We start from the raw sequence: 12,586 nt of genomic DNA on the forward strand, positions 1-12,586 counted from the left end.
GGAATCCTCTTTTATAATTATTTCATTTGTTCAACAAATATTTACCGAGTTTCTGTTTTGCTATACGATGACAAACAAGGTAGCAAGGATCTCTGCCCTTACAGAACACATAGTCAAGTCTGGGACTAATAAGGAAGGTGATATGGGAAAATTACTAAAATGAATTACTGTTAAAATGATGTTTTATTCATATTTAGGCATCCTCCTCATTACAAAGGTTTTCCTTGGCCAGAGTGTTCAGGCTCGTGAACAGGACTCCATCAATCAAGCTAACTATCCAATGGTTAATTCAGTGTTTGCTCCTCGAAAATATTTACTAAGTATGTCTGCCGTAAAGAGAAATGTGCTTTAATTTTTCTGAATACAAAATGCTTGTATTTAATACAGATGTATAGAGCTTAATCTCTACTTAATAAAGTTTGTAAACTTTTCTAAAAAAAAATCTAGTGCTGGGTACTAATGAACTATTTTTCTGTTCCCTGCTTCAATGACATTTATGTATGTGTGTGTATAGATTTTTAATTTTGTGAACATTTATTTTTTGAGAGAGAGAGAGACCATGAGCAGAGGAGAGAGTCAGAGGGAGGGGGGACAGAGAGAATCTTAAGCAGACTCCATGCTTAGCATGGAGCCTGACACAGGGCTGGACCCTGGGATCATGACCTGAGCTGAAGTCAAGAGTCGGGTGCTTAACCAACTGAGCCACCTAGTCACCCTTGTAAACTTTTATATTTACACATCCATGCATACTGTTATATGAAGTTTCATGTATTTTATACATATACTATGTATGTATTTCATACATCATATGAATATTATATACATATATGTGATATACATATATATTACATATATATTATATATTTCATGTATAGTCTATGTATTTCATGTATATGTATTTGAAAAGATAAACCCATCCTTTTTTTTTTTTGAGAGAGAGAGAGAGAGCAAGCCCGAGCAGGGAAGAGGAAGAGGGGGGCGGGGAGAAGAATCTTTAGCAGGCTCCACACACAATGTGGAGCTCAATGTGGGGCTCAATCCCATGACCCTGGGATCATGATCTGAACCGAAATCAAGAGTCAGAGACTTAACCAACTGAGCCACCCGGGCACCCCAAACCCACCCACTTTTAACAACAAAGGTTTTTGAGTAATACATTTGTCAAAAGTATATTTGAATAGAAAAATGACAAAGTATGAAAAGGAAAAGGACATGATGAAAAAAATTAAACCCTACTAGTCTATGTAGTGAAAAGGTGACTAGTAATTTCTAGAATTAAGAAACTGTCACTTTACTCAAAGTCTACTAATTTAAATGTTAATCACATCTAAAATTACTTTAGTAGCAAGGTCTAGACTGCTATTTCACCAACTAGGCACCATAGCCTAGATGAGTAAACACATAAAATCAACCATCACAATCCACCCCCTGTCTATGTGGCACTCATACACACCTTCCTATGCCATACTAAATAGTCAAATAAATAAACTAAGAGGCAAAATGGGTGAGGATGGGCAAAAGTTAAAAACTTCCAGTTTTGAGATTTAAAAAAGTCTTAGGGATTGTAATGTACAGCATGACTGTAGTTAGCAATACTGTACTGGATATTTGAAAGTTGCCAAGAGAGTAAATCTTAAAAGTTCTCAGCACAAGAAAAAAATTGTAACTATCCTTGGTGATGGATGTTAACTATAATTATTGTGATAATTATTTTTCCATGTACACATGTATCGAATTATGTTGTAATCCTAAAGCAAATACAATGTTATATGTAAACTATATCTCAACTTTAAGAACTTAAAAATTAAAGGGTAGGGGCGTCTGGGTGGCGCAGTCGGTTGAGCGTCCGACTTCAGCCAGGTCACGATCTCGCGGTCCGTGAGTTCGAGCCCCGCGTCGGGCTCTGGGCTGATGGCTCAGAGCCTGGAGCCTGTTTCCGGTTCTGTGTCTCCCTCTCTCTCTGCCCCTTCCCGGTTCATGCTCTGTCTCTCTCTGTCCCAAAAATAAATAAACGTTGAAAAAAAAATTTTTTTTTTAAAAATTAAAGGGTAAAAAAAAAAACCTGCAGAAAAAAAATTAAACTGTCTAGGAGGGGTGGAAAAATAGAAAAAAAAAACAATCTCAATAACGTAATAGTTGGAACTTACTGAATTTATTGTTTATTAATCTGTGTAATAATGAAAAAAGTATATTATGTTTCATTTTGAAGAGTGTTTTTCTTGTTTTGTTATTGATTTTACTCTAGATTCTATCATGGGACAGAGAAACTGTGATTGCAGCATTCGGCAGTGCAAGTGGTTTGTCTTTGATCATGATCTTGTTTTGCCAGAATACATCGTTGAATTTGAGTATATTACAATGGTATGGATGTATTTTTAAAACTGGAATTCCTTAAGTAAGAAAAGAACAGAAATAGTAATTAACAGAAGTCTAATAATGTAGTGTCGAGTTTATACTATATATTTATACGTAAACATACCTACAGTGGTTATTCTGTGAAGGGTTCACTTTCAAAAGAAATCATTATGACACCTAAACATTTTTATATGCAAATATGTTACATGAGTAATATATGGCTATAGTCTCACTGAAAAAGCTTCAAACTATATAGAAGGATATATAATAAACATAAAATCTGATTTCATCTCACCTGCAGCACCACTCCCTTTCATGAAGAAATCCACTATTAACGACTTCATGGGTTTGCTTTCACTGTTTTTTCTATGCATTTACATATATAACAGCATGTAACATTTTACATAGTAGAATCAAGATCTAAGTATTTTGTGATTTCTTTTTGCCTTTAATCATGTTTTGGACATATTTCCACTTCAGTACATATAGGTCTATACTTTATTCTTTTGGTGACTGCATTCTATCCAGTAATATCTAATTTATTTGACTATTCTCTTGTTCATGAAACATATAGGTTGTTTCCAGTTTTATTACTGTTTAAAACGTATTTCAGTGAATATCATTATATATTCATCGTATACAAATATGGAAGTTTCGGGGCGCCTGGGTGGCGCAGTCGGTTAAGCGTCCGACTTCAGCCAGGTCACGATCTCGCGGTCTGTGAGTTCGAGCCCCGCGTCGGGCTCTGGGCTGATGGCTCAGAGCCTGGAGCCTCTTTCCGATTCTGTGTCTCCCTCTCTCTCTGTCCCTCCCCCGTTCATGCTCTGTCTCTCTGTCCCAAAAATAAATAAACTTTGAAAAAAAAAATTTGAAAAAAAAAATATATGGAAGTTTCTCTGTAGAATAGATTGATACAATTGGATAGTCAAAGGATATACACATTTTAAATTTTGATACATTTGCCAGTATTCTCCACAAAGCCTTGGCCATTTTACAAATTTCCAACAGTATGTGACAGAGCTTATTTCTTTGCATGCTTACCAAAACAAGATATTATCAATCTTTTACTTTTCCACTCTGTGGGCAAGAAAAGGATATTTGATTCTTTCATAGGCTATGGATTATTTATAGTTTTATAAATCACTTGTTATATCCTTGGACTATTTTCTTCTTTTAAAATGTTTTTAATGTTTATTTTATTTTTGAGAGAGAGAGAGAGAGAGAGAGCAGGGGAAGGGCAGAGAAAGAGGGAGACACAGAATCTGAAGCAGGCTCCGGGTTCTGAGCTGTCAGCACCCAGCCCAGTGTGGGGCTTGAACTCACGAACCATGAGATCATGACCTGAGGCAAAGTCGGCCAGTTTACCAACTGAGCCACCCAGGCACCCCATCTTTTGACTATTTTCTATTGGACTCTATTTTTTTATATTGATTGGAAAAATCCTTATATGCATTCTGTATATTAATCCTTCATCATATATATATATATATATATATATATATATATATGTTGCAAATATTTTATGTCACTTGTCTTTTAAATCTATTTGTAGCAAAACCTTACTTGTCATTATTAATTTGTAATTTCCTGGTTAATTTTTAAGAAGTCAGATCGTTCCAAATTTCCTGATATGGATTCTGGGTTTTATGTCTCATTACAGAAGGCTTATATAAATATTTTCTTTATTTTCTTCCAATATTTATATAGGTTGTTCTACAACTTTAAGTTTTTTTAAAAAAATTTTTTTTCAACGTTTATTTATTTTTGGGACAGAGAGAGACAGAGCATGAACGGGGGAGGGGCAGAGGGAGAGGGAGACACAGAATCGGAAACAGGCTCCAGGCTCTGAGCCATCAGCCCAGAGCCTGACGCGGGGCTCGAACTCACGCACTGCGAGATCGTGACCTGGCTGAAGTCGGACGCTTAACCGACTGCGCCACCCAGGCGCCCCGTACAACTTTAAGTTTTTTTAAGTACATCTGGAAATTATTTGATGTCATGTGAGGGAGGGAGATCAAATAATTTTTCCTTAAAAATAGATAGCTACTTGACCAAGCATCATCTTTTTGCTCTATTTTGAAGTGCCATCTTTATTGTTAAAATTATTCATATATAAGGGGTTTATTTATAGATCCTTCTATTCCATTGATCTCTTTGTCTAATCTTGGACCCCTCCCACATTGTTTTGGTTATTACAACTTTGATGATATACTTTGATATGCGACAGGGTAAATTCCCTTTCCCTGCCCTCACTCATCTTTTAAAAATTTTTCTTGGCTATTCTTGAGCACTTTCTCTTCCAAAAAGAAGTTAGAATCAGCTTGTTAAGTTTTATTTTAAAATCCTATTTAGTAATATAAAAATAGGGAGGGGGACAAAACATGAGACTCTTAAATACGGAGAACAAACAGAGGGTTACCGGAGGGGTTGTGGGAGAGGGGATGGGTGAGGGGCATTAAGGAATCTACCCCTGAAATCATTGTTGCACTATATGCTAACTAACTTGGATGTAAATTTAAAATAAATAAATACACAAATAAATAAATAAATAAATAAATAAATAAAATCCTATTTAGGATTTGATTGAGATTGTATTGAATTTAAACCTTAATTTGGGACAAACTGTTGTGCAGTATTGGACTTCTCATCCAGGAACATGATAAGTTATTCCATTTACTCAAGTCCTCCCTACAGTTTTCTTTACTCAGGTTTTAAGTGTAATTCCGGGCACTTAGGCACTTATATTTTTACGTTGCTATTATGAATGAGACTGTTTCAGTCAAGCAGGCTTTCAGCAAAGACCCAGACAAATAGTAGAAACCCAAACAAACAGTTAACATAACTCAAATAACAGGAAGTCAAGAGGTGGGCAGTCCTGGCTATTGAGACTGTCCAGTGACTGATGTCAGCAAAGACCTTAGCTCCATCATCCATCTGCTTGCCACTTCATTAGCTCTTTTGATCTGAAGACTCAGTTCTTTCTTCACTTCCGGGAAGTTTTCTTCTCTTAATTCCTCCATTATCTTCTCTCTTCCATTCTGTGCTCAGCCCTCTGGAACCTTGATTGGTTAAACACTGGACTTTCTGAGTTGGTCCTCCATTTCTTTTAATTTTCTCTCTCTCTCGTATTTTATATCTCCATTTAAAAATTCTGTTATTCTGGGGGCACCTGGGTGGCGCAGTCGGTTAAGCGTCCGACTTCAGTCAGGTCACGATCTCGCGGTCCGTGAGTTCAAGCCCCGCGTCAGGCTCTGGGCTGATGGCTCAGAGCCTGGAGCCTGTTTCTAATTCTGTGTCTCCCTCTCTCTCTGCCCCTCCCCCGTTCATGCTCTGTCTCTCTCTGTCCCAAAAATAAAAATAAACGTTGCAAAAAAAAAAAAAAGTTAAAAATTCTGTTATTCTGGAAGATTTCCTCAATATTAACCTCTGCTAATTTGATCATTGCTAATTTGATCTGCTGCCATATCCATTCGGTTTCCCAGAGCATTTAGTGAATACTTTCATTTCACTAATTATTTTTATTTTGACTCTAAAGTGTTACCCTGTTCCTTTCTCTTTTTTTAAGTTTATTTATTTATTTTGAGACAGAGAAATAGAGACACAGCACAAGTGGAGGTGGGGCAGAAAGAGAGAGGGAAAGAGAGAATCCCAAGCAGGTTCCACGCTGTCAAGCACAGAGCCCAATGTGGGACTCGAACTCACAAACCATGAGATCATGACCCGAGCTGAAATCAAGAGTCAGACACTTAACCAACTGAGCCACCAGGCGCTCCACTCAATTCTTTTCGATAGCAGCCTGTTCTATTAGGGATGCTTTATTCCCCCAGATTTTAAAATAATTTTCTTATGGACCATTTTTTTTCTAGAGCCACTTCTGTTTATGTTTTTTATGCTCATCCATCCACAGTTTTTACCATAATTACTTAATCACCTGCTAATTACCTACAGAAATCCTACTGCTATTTTACTTGTTCACTCTGAACATCAAATTTCTCTGGATCTGTTCTTCAGAGTGTTTTATCTCCCACATATGTTTTGGCTACAGGTTACATTTCTGCTCCCATTTGTCTGTCAGTTTGGTCCTCTCTGATTTATGTCTCACAATTCTTAGTCTTTTGTTGGCGCTCTCTCCACTGTTGAAAACTATTTAAAAATTATCTTTTTCCAGTTTTCAAGGACTTTTCAACGGGAGGGGATGAACATATTTGTTCTTAGCCCACAATTTTAATCTACTCTCATTGGTTTTCTAATGTGATTCTAATCATGATAGATATTATTATATAAATGAAAAAAACTTAATTAGTCTTTCTACATAGCCTATTTCTTATTCAAAGTGATAAATACAGCAACCAAATTTTCAATATTTTTAATAAATTTTTTTAGGTAAAGCCTCACTCTTTATTTTCTTCATTCAACAATGTTATTCTAGAAGAAAGCAAAAAAAATTCAGAAGGATCATTACTGTCTCAGGATTTGCAATTTGATGATGAAGTTATAAAAATGGATCCCAGGATCAAGCCCAGACCAAAACTTATTAATTTGGATGATAAAACAATACTTTCCCTTGCCAAGACTAACATTTACAGTCATATTGTGGTGAGTATTATAAGGAATAAAATTTGGGGACAGCAACCTTGAATTTGGAATCATAATCTACCATAAGAAGTCTAAAGATACTAAAGCACCTATCTGGTGATGCCAGTCATCATACTGTCAAAATTAAAAGGACCTTGACCTCTCCTTCTTTGTGGACTAGATCAGATCAGTGTTGTCGGTAGTAATATAATATAAACCATATATGTAATTGAAAATTTTCTATTAGCCATGTTAAGAAATTTTTTTAATTAAAAGTAAGATTAATTTTAATAAATCCAATATATCTAAAATATTAACATTTCAATATGCAATCAATATGGAGAGTCATTCATCAGTTTCATACTAAGTCCTTGAAATCTGGAGTATATTTGCAGATGACAGCACTTGCAGCCCATCTTAAATCAGATGAGCCACATTAGTGCTCAAAAGCCACATGTGACTAGTAGCTACTGTACAGGACAGTACAAGCCTAGAGGGTACCCTTCTAGTTTACAAGGGATTTTATTAATGAAAAAAAAAAAGCTTTCTTTAAATGACTAAGACAGTTAAGTTTCAAATCAGTTCCCAGGATTAGTCAACATAGAATATTAGAGATTTATCTTTACAAAATTAATTAACAATTTGAGTTACTATTGAAGTGACATACTTTATTTAATTAATTTATTTTTATTTATTTATCTATTTACTTATTTTCAAGTTTTTATTTAAATTCTAGTTAGTTAACATATAGTGTAATACTAGTTTCAGGAGTAGAGTTCAGTGATTCATGACTTACAGGTAACACTGAGTTCTCATCATAACAAATGCCCTCCTTAATACCCATCATCCCTTTAGCCCATCCCCCCACTCACCTCCCTTCCAGCAACCCTGTTTTTTCTCAATAGTTAAGACTCTGTTTTATGGTTTGCCTCTCTCTCTTTTTCCCTGTATGTTCATCTGTTTTGTTAAGTTCCACATATGAGTGAAATCATGTTATTTGTCTTTCTCTGATTTATTTTGCTTAGCATAATACACTCTAGCTCCAACCACATCATTGCAAATGGCAAGATTTCATTCTTTTTGAGGGCTGAGTAATATTCCATTATATAGAGATATATAATAGAATATATAGATAGATAATGGAATATCTATATCTATAGATATTCTAATATCTATAGATATATCTAATCTAATATGTATATATAGATATAAAATGGCATATATATATACCACCATATATAATGGAATTATGTACACACACACACACACACACACACACACACACACTACCTCTTCTTTATCCATTCATCAGTCAGTGGACATTTGGGCTCTTTCCATAATTTGGCTATTGTTAATAATGCTACTGTAAACATCAAGATGTATATGTCCCTTCAAATCAATATTTTTTTATCCTTTGGGTAAATACCTAGTAGTGCAATTGCTGGCTTGTAGGGTAGTTCTATTTTTATCTTTTTGAGGAGCCTCCATACTGTTTTCCAGAGTGGCTGCACCAGTTTGCATTCTCACCAACAGTGTAAGAGGATTCCCCTTTGTCCACATCCTTGCCGACATCTGTTGTTCCCTGAGTTGTTAATTTTAGCCGTTCTCATAAGTGTGAGATGATACCTCATTGTACTTTTGATTTTTATTTCCCTGATGATGAGTGATGTTGAGCATTTTTTCATGTGTCTGTTACTTATCTGGATGTCTTCTTTAGAAAAATGTCTATTCATGTCTTTTGCCCATTTCTTAACTGAATTGTTTGTTTTTTGAGTGTTGAACTTTATAAATTCTTTATAGATTTTGGATACTTATCCTTTATCAGATATATCATTTGCAAATATCTTCTCCCATTCTAAAGGTTGCTTTTTTCGTTCTGATTTCGTTTTGATTATTTCCTTTGCTATGCAAAAGCTTTTTATCTTAATGAAGTCCCAATGTTCGTTTTTGCTTTTGTTTTCTTGCCTCTGGAGACATGCCTAGTAAGAAGTTGCTACAGCCAATGTCAAAGAGGTTGATGCCTGTGTTCTCCTCTAGGATTTTCACATTTAGGTGTTTCATCCATTTTGAATTTATTTTTGTGTATGGTGTAAGAAAGTGGTCCAGTTTCAGTTTTTTGCATGTTGCTGTCCAGTTTTCCCAACACCATTTGTTGAGACTATCTTTTTTCCATCAGATATTCTTTCCTGCTTTGTCGAAGATTAGTTGACCATATAGTTGTGGGTCCATTTCTGGGTTTTCTATTCTTTTCCATTGATCTATGTTGAAGCAACTTACTATACACAGAGGCAACTCTACTGAGATATGAAGTCTACCTCCACACCTTGACTTTCAGGTCTGTCCACTCCAAACTGCTACCATTCTATGCAAACTACCATTATCTCTGACCTAGACTATTGCCGTAGCCTTCTAATACTCTGTCATTCAACATTGCACAACTCCAGGAAGTGCAATTCACATTATATTCTATTAATGTGTTCTTTGGGTGCCATTCATAACTGAATATAACTCAATATGGGGGTTAGAGGGTACCACCTAGAGCTGTACAATAGAGGCTTTGTCCTGCTTTCACTTTGAGCCCCCAATTTATTCTGCATGTTGAAGCTAGAGCGATCTTTTCAAGATACAAATTTGCTCATATCTTTGTTACCCCTTACCACTCTTCCTTGAAATCTTCAAATGATTTTCCATTGTTTTAAAAGTGAAACCAAAGTCCTTAATATGGCCTAGAAGATTCTGAACGGCCTGGATCCTAGCCTACCTTTCCAGACTCTTTCAATATTACCCTCTCTTTAGTTCTCCATGCTCAGCCTCCTTTCTGTTTCTTAAATGCATTCTGCTTGCATCCAACACAGATCCTCTGCACTTTCTAGTCCTCTGCATGGAATGTTCTCCCCTGACCCCCTTCTCCTAGTTAATTCCCACACATCTTTTAGATCTATACTAAAGCAAAGTTTTCTCTTACCTCTGAGTCTGCATCAGATTCCTTTGTTATATGCTCTGTGTCCTTCCGAGACTGTAAATTCCACAGTGGCTGAGGCTGTGACTATTCTTCGATATGTATATCCCCAGCACCAGGGCAGCAATATAAGATGGTTCAGTGTGCATTGCACAAGAGGGCCAAATCCAAGGGGTACACTTTAAATCTATAGTAGTATATTTACTACAATTTTCTGACAACTGTTCATAGAATTTCTTGTGCTAATAAAATAAGAATATTGTGATAGTTTTCTAAAAGCTGAAAATAGTGGTGTCTTGAGGAAAGGATGGATGCTGCTTTGGATCCTCTGTCCCCCACTCTCTCTGCCCCTTCCCTGCTGGTTCTCCCTCTCTATCTCAAAATAAATAAATAAACTTTAAAAAATAAAATAAAATAAATAAAATAAAATAAAAACAATATCTTTACAGCAAATGGTTCTTACAAAGTGGGTTTGCTTGAACTGCAGAAGTAGCAAGCAAATTAATATCTGATACACTGAGAAGACAAGTATCTGATTGATACTTGAGAAGACAAGTTATTCTCACATGACATTATCTTTCTATGTGTGCCCTGAAAGCTGAGATACAGATAAATATTCAGAAATTATTTTTATCTTGAAAGTCAATTACATTGTTCCAATGTGACATTTCTAGATCACTTGTTTATGAAGACAATTTTTTTCAAGTGACTATATAAAACAAAAAGAGAATGAAAAAATGTTTAAAAAATTTTTAATGTTGCTTTATTTTATTTTTTATCTTAATGTTTATTTATTTTTGAGAGACAGAGAGAGACAGAACACTAGCAGGGGAGGGGCAGAGAGAGAGAGAGAGAGAGAGAGAGAGAGGGAGGCACAGAATCCAAAGTAGGCTCTAGGCTCCAGCTGTCAGCACAGAGCCTGCCGCGGGGCTCAAACCTACAAACTGTGAGATCATGACCTAAGCCAAAGTCAGACATTTAACAGACTGAGTCACCCAGGCACCCCTATTTACTTTATTTTTGACTGAGAGAGAGAGACAGAGACAGAGACAGAGACAGAGACAGAGACAGAGAGTGAGTGAATAGTGCAGGGGCAGGGAGTTGCAGGGGAGAGAGAATCCCAAGCAGGCTCAGTGATGTCAGTGCAGTGCCCGATGCAGGGATCAATCCCATGAACCATGAGATCATGACCTGAGCTGAAATCAAGAGTCAGATGCTTAATTGACTGAGCCACCCAGGGGCCCCCAAAATATTTTTGAAAATAAGAAGTGTGGTCAATAGTTTTGAGTCTGCTTCTGAAAATATTTAGAAAACATCTTTTTTCAAGGGGTTGCTTTGGTCCAACTATGTCGTCACCATCCACCAAATCTTCAAGTCTAGGAGATTAAGTTTGACCTTAACCAGTTATTATTAGGGAGGAAGGAAAGCTTCATGACATGATGGCAGTACCACCATCTGCATCATAAATGTGCAGTATAGCGATTATAAGAACATTCTTTGAGTTGACATGGAGAAATTATTGTTTCTGCCTTATAAGGTAAAGAGTTCATAATTGAGTAATAAATTTTTTAATAATGAACCTTTAGTAATGAAAAGTTTAAATGCATGAGTTTGATTGGATTGAGCTTCCACAACATACATTTCTATAGATTTAAAGGGATTAAATAAACGTTAAAAAAAAACAGCAATAGTTTTAAAAAAAAGGTAGGCCTTCTTTAATTATCTTTGGTTTGTAAGATAAAAAACAGTGAGGAGGAGAATAAGACTTCAGAATACCTGGCTTGCTCGTGACTTCCACCTGACTGCCTTAATTTGATCAATACCCATAACATAAGAATGGAAGAACCTCTCATCCTAAATTTGCATATACTGCCTAAAAGCCAGAAAAACCTTTTAGGGCTTCTAGTAAAAATAATGGATACTACAACAAGAATGTTTAGACATCACACCCTTTATTCTCCTTCCTTTGTGCCAATACTATAAGAGAAACCGAGGGTACACACACACACACCTCTTATTTTCTTTTCAGTCTTCCCCTCTAGATTGAGTTTTTAGGACACCTAAAAATAAATAAAATATATAGAAATAAAGGTGGGAGATGGGAGGGAATGAGTGAAATAGGTGAAGGGGATTAAGAGTACACTTATTGTGATGAGCACTGAGAAATGTATAAATTGGTGAATCCCTATCTTATACACCTGAAACTAATATAACACTGTATGCTAATTATACCTGAATAAAAAAGAATATAGTTATTAGTTGTATGTCTGGCTTGTATGTCTGGCTTTTGCACTGATTTATTCATCTAGCATTTACTGAGCATTTGCTATGTTTTAGGCAATGAGTTAAGCATTGGGGGCTCAATGAGTTATTTTCCCTATCTCAAGGACATCATTTTAGCAGAGGAGACAGATATGTATACAAATATAGGAAGTTTGGAGTTGCTGGGAGAGTTCCATAGAGAGAAGATAAGTTTTGTGTTGATTTTTGAAAGATATGAGAAATTCAGTTGTTTATGTCTTCCAGGCAGAGGAAATTCTCTACCTAGAAGCACATGGTTTTGAAAGATCCTAGTGTTATTAGGGAACATAGGGTGACTATGAACATAAGGTGTGTAATAGTAGAAGGTAAATGTGTAGGTTGGAGGTTATAGCCACAATAGGATGGATTTGCAAAGGCAAATTTTAAAATTTTAGT

At 35.9% G+C, this 12,586-nt stretch overlaps 1 protein-coding gene across 10 annotated transcripts in view; it reads left to right on the forward strand.

The window, feature by feature from the left end:
* The window catches only part of LRRC9 (leucine rich repeat containing 9), a 120,793-nt gene that overhangs the window by 45,018 nt on the left and 63,189 nt on the right, over positions 1-12,586 (forward strand). For 7 of the 10 annotated variants that reach the window (XM_019833075.3, XM_019833073.3, XM_045059989.1 and 4 more), the window contains 3 exons: positions 198-320; positions 2,246-2,361; positions 6,739-6,951. In XM_019833075.3, the coding sequence (XP_019688634.3) occupies positions 198-320; positions 2,246-2,361; positions 6,739-6,951 (452 nt within the window). The remainder of the gene's footprint in view (positions 1-197; positions 321-2,245; positions 2,362-6,738; positions 6,952-12,586) is intronic. The other 3 variants (XM_019833074.3, XM_045059990.1, XM_045059993.1) reach the window with 3 other exon arrangements.

Source organism: Felis catus, chromosome B3, assembly GCF_018350175.1.
Source record: "Felis catus isolate Fca126 chromosome B3, F.catus_Fca126_mat1.0, whole genome shotgun sequence".
In the NCBI taxonomy this organism is placed as follows: domain Eukaryota; kingdom Metazoa; phylum Chordata; class Mammalia; order Carnivora; family Felidae; genus Felis; species Felis catus.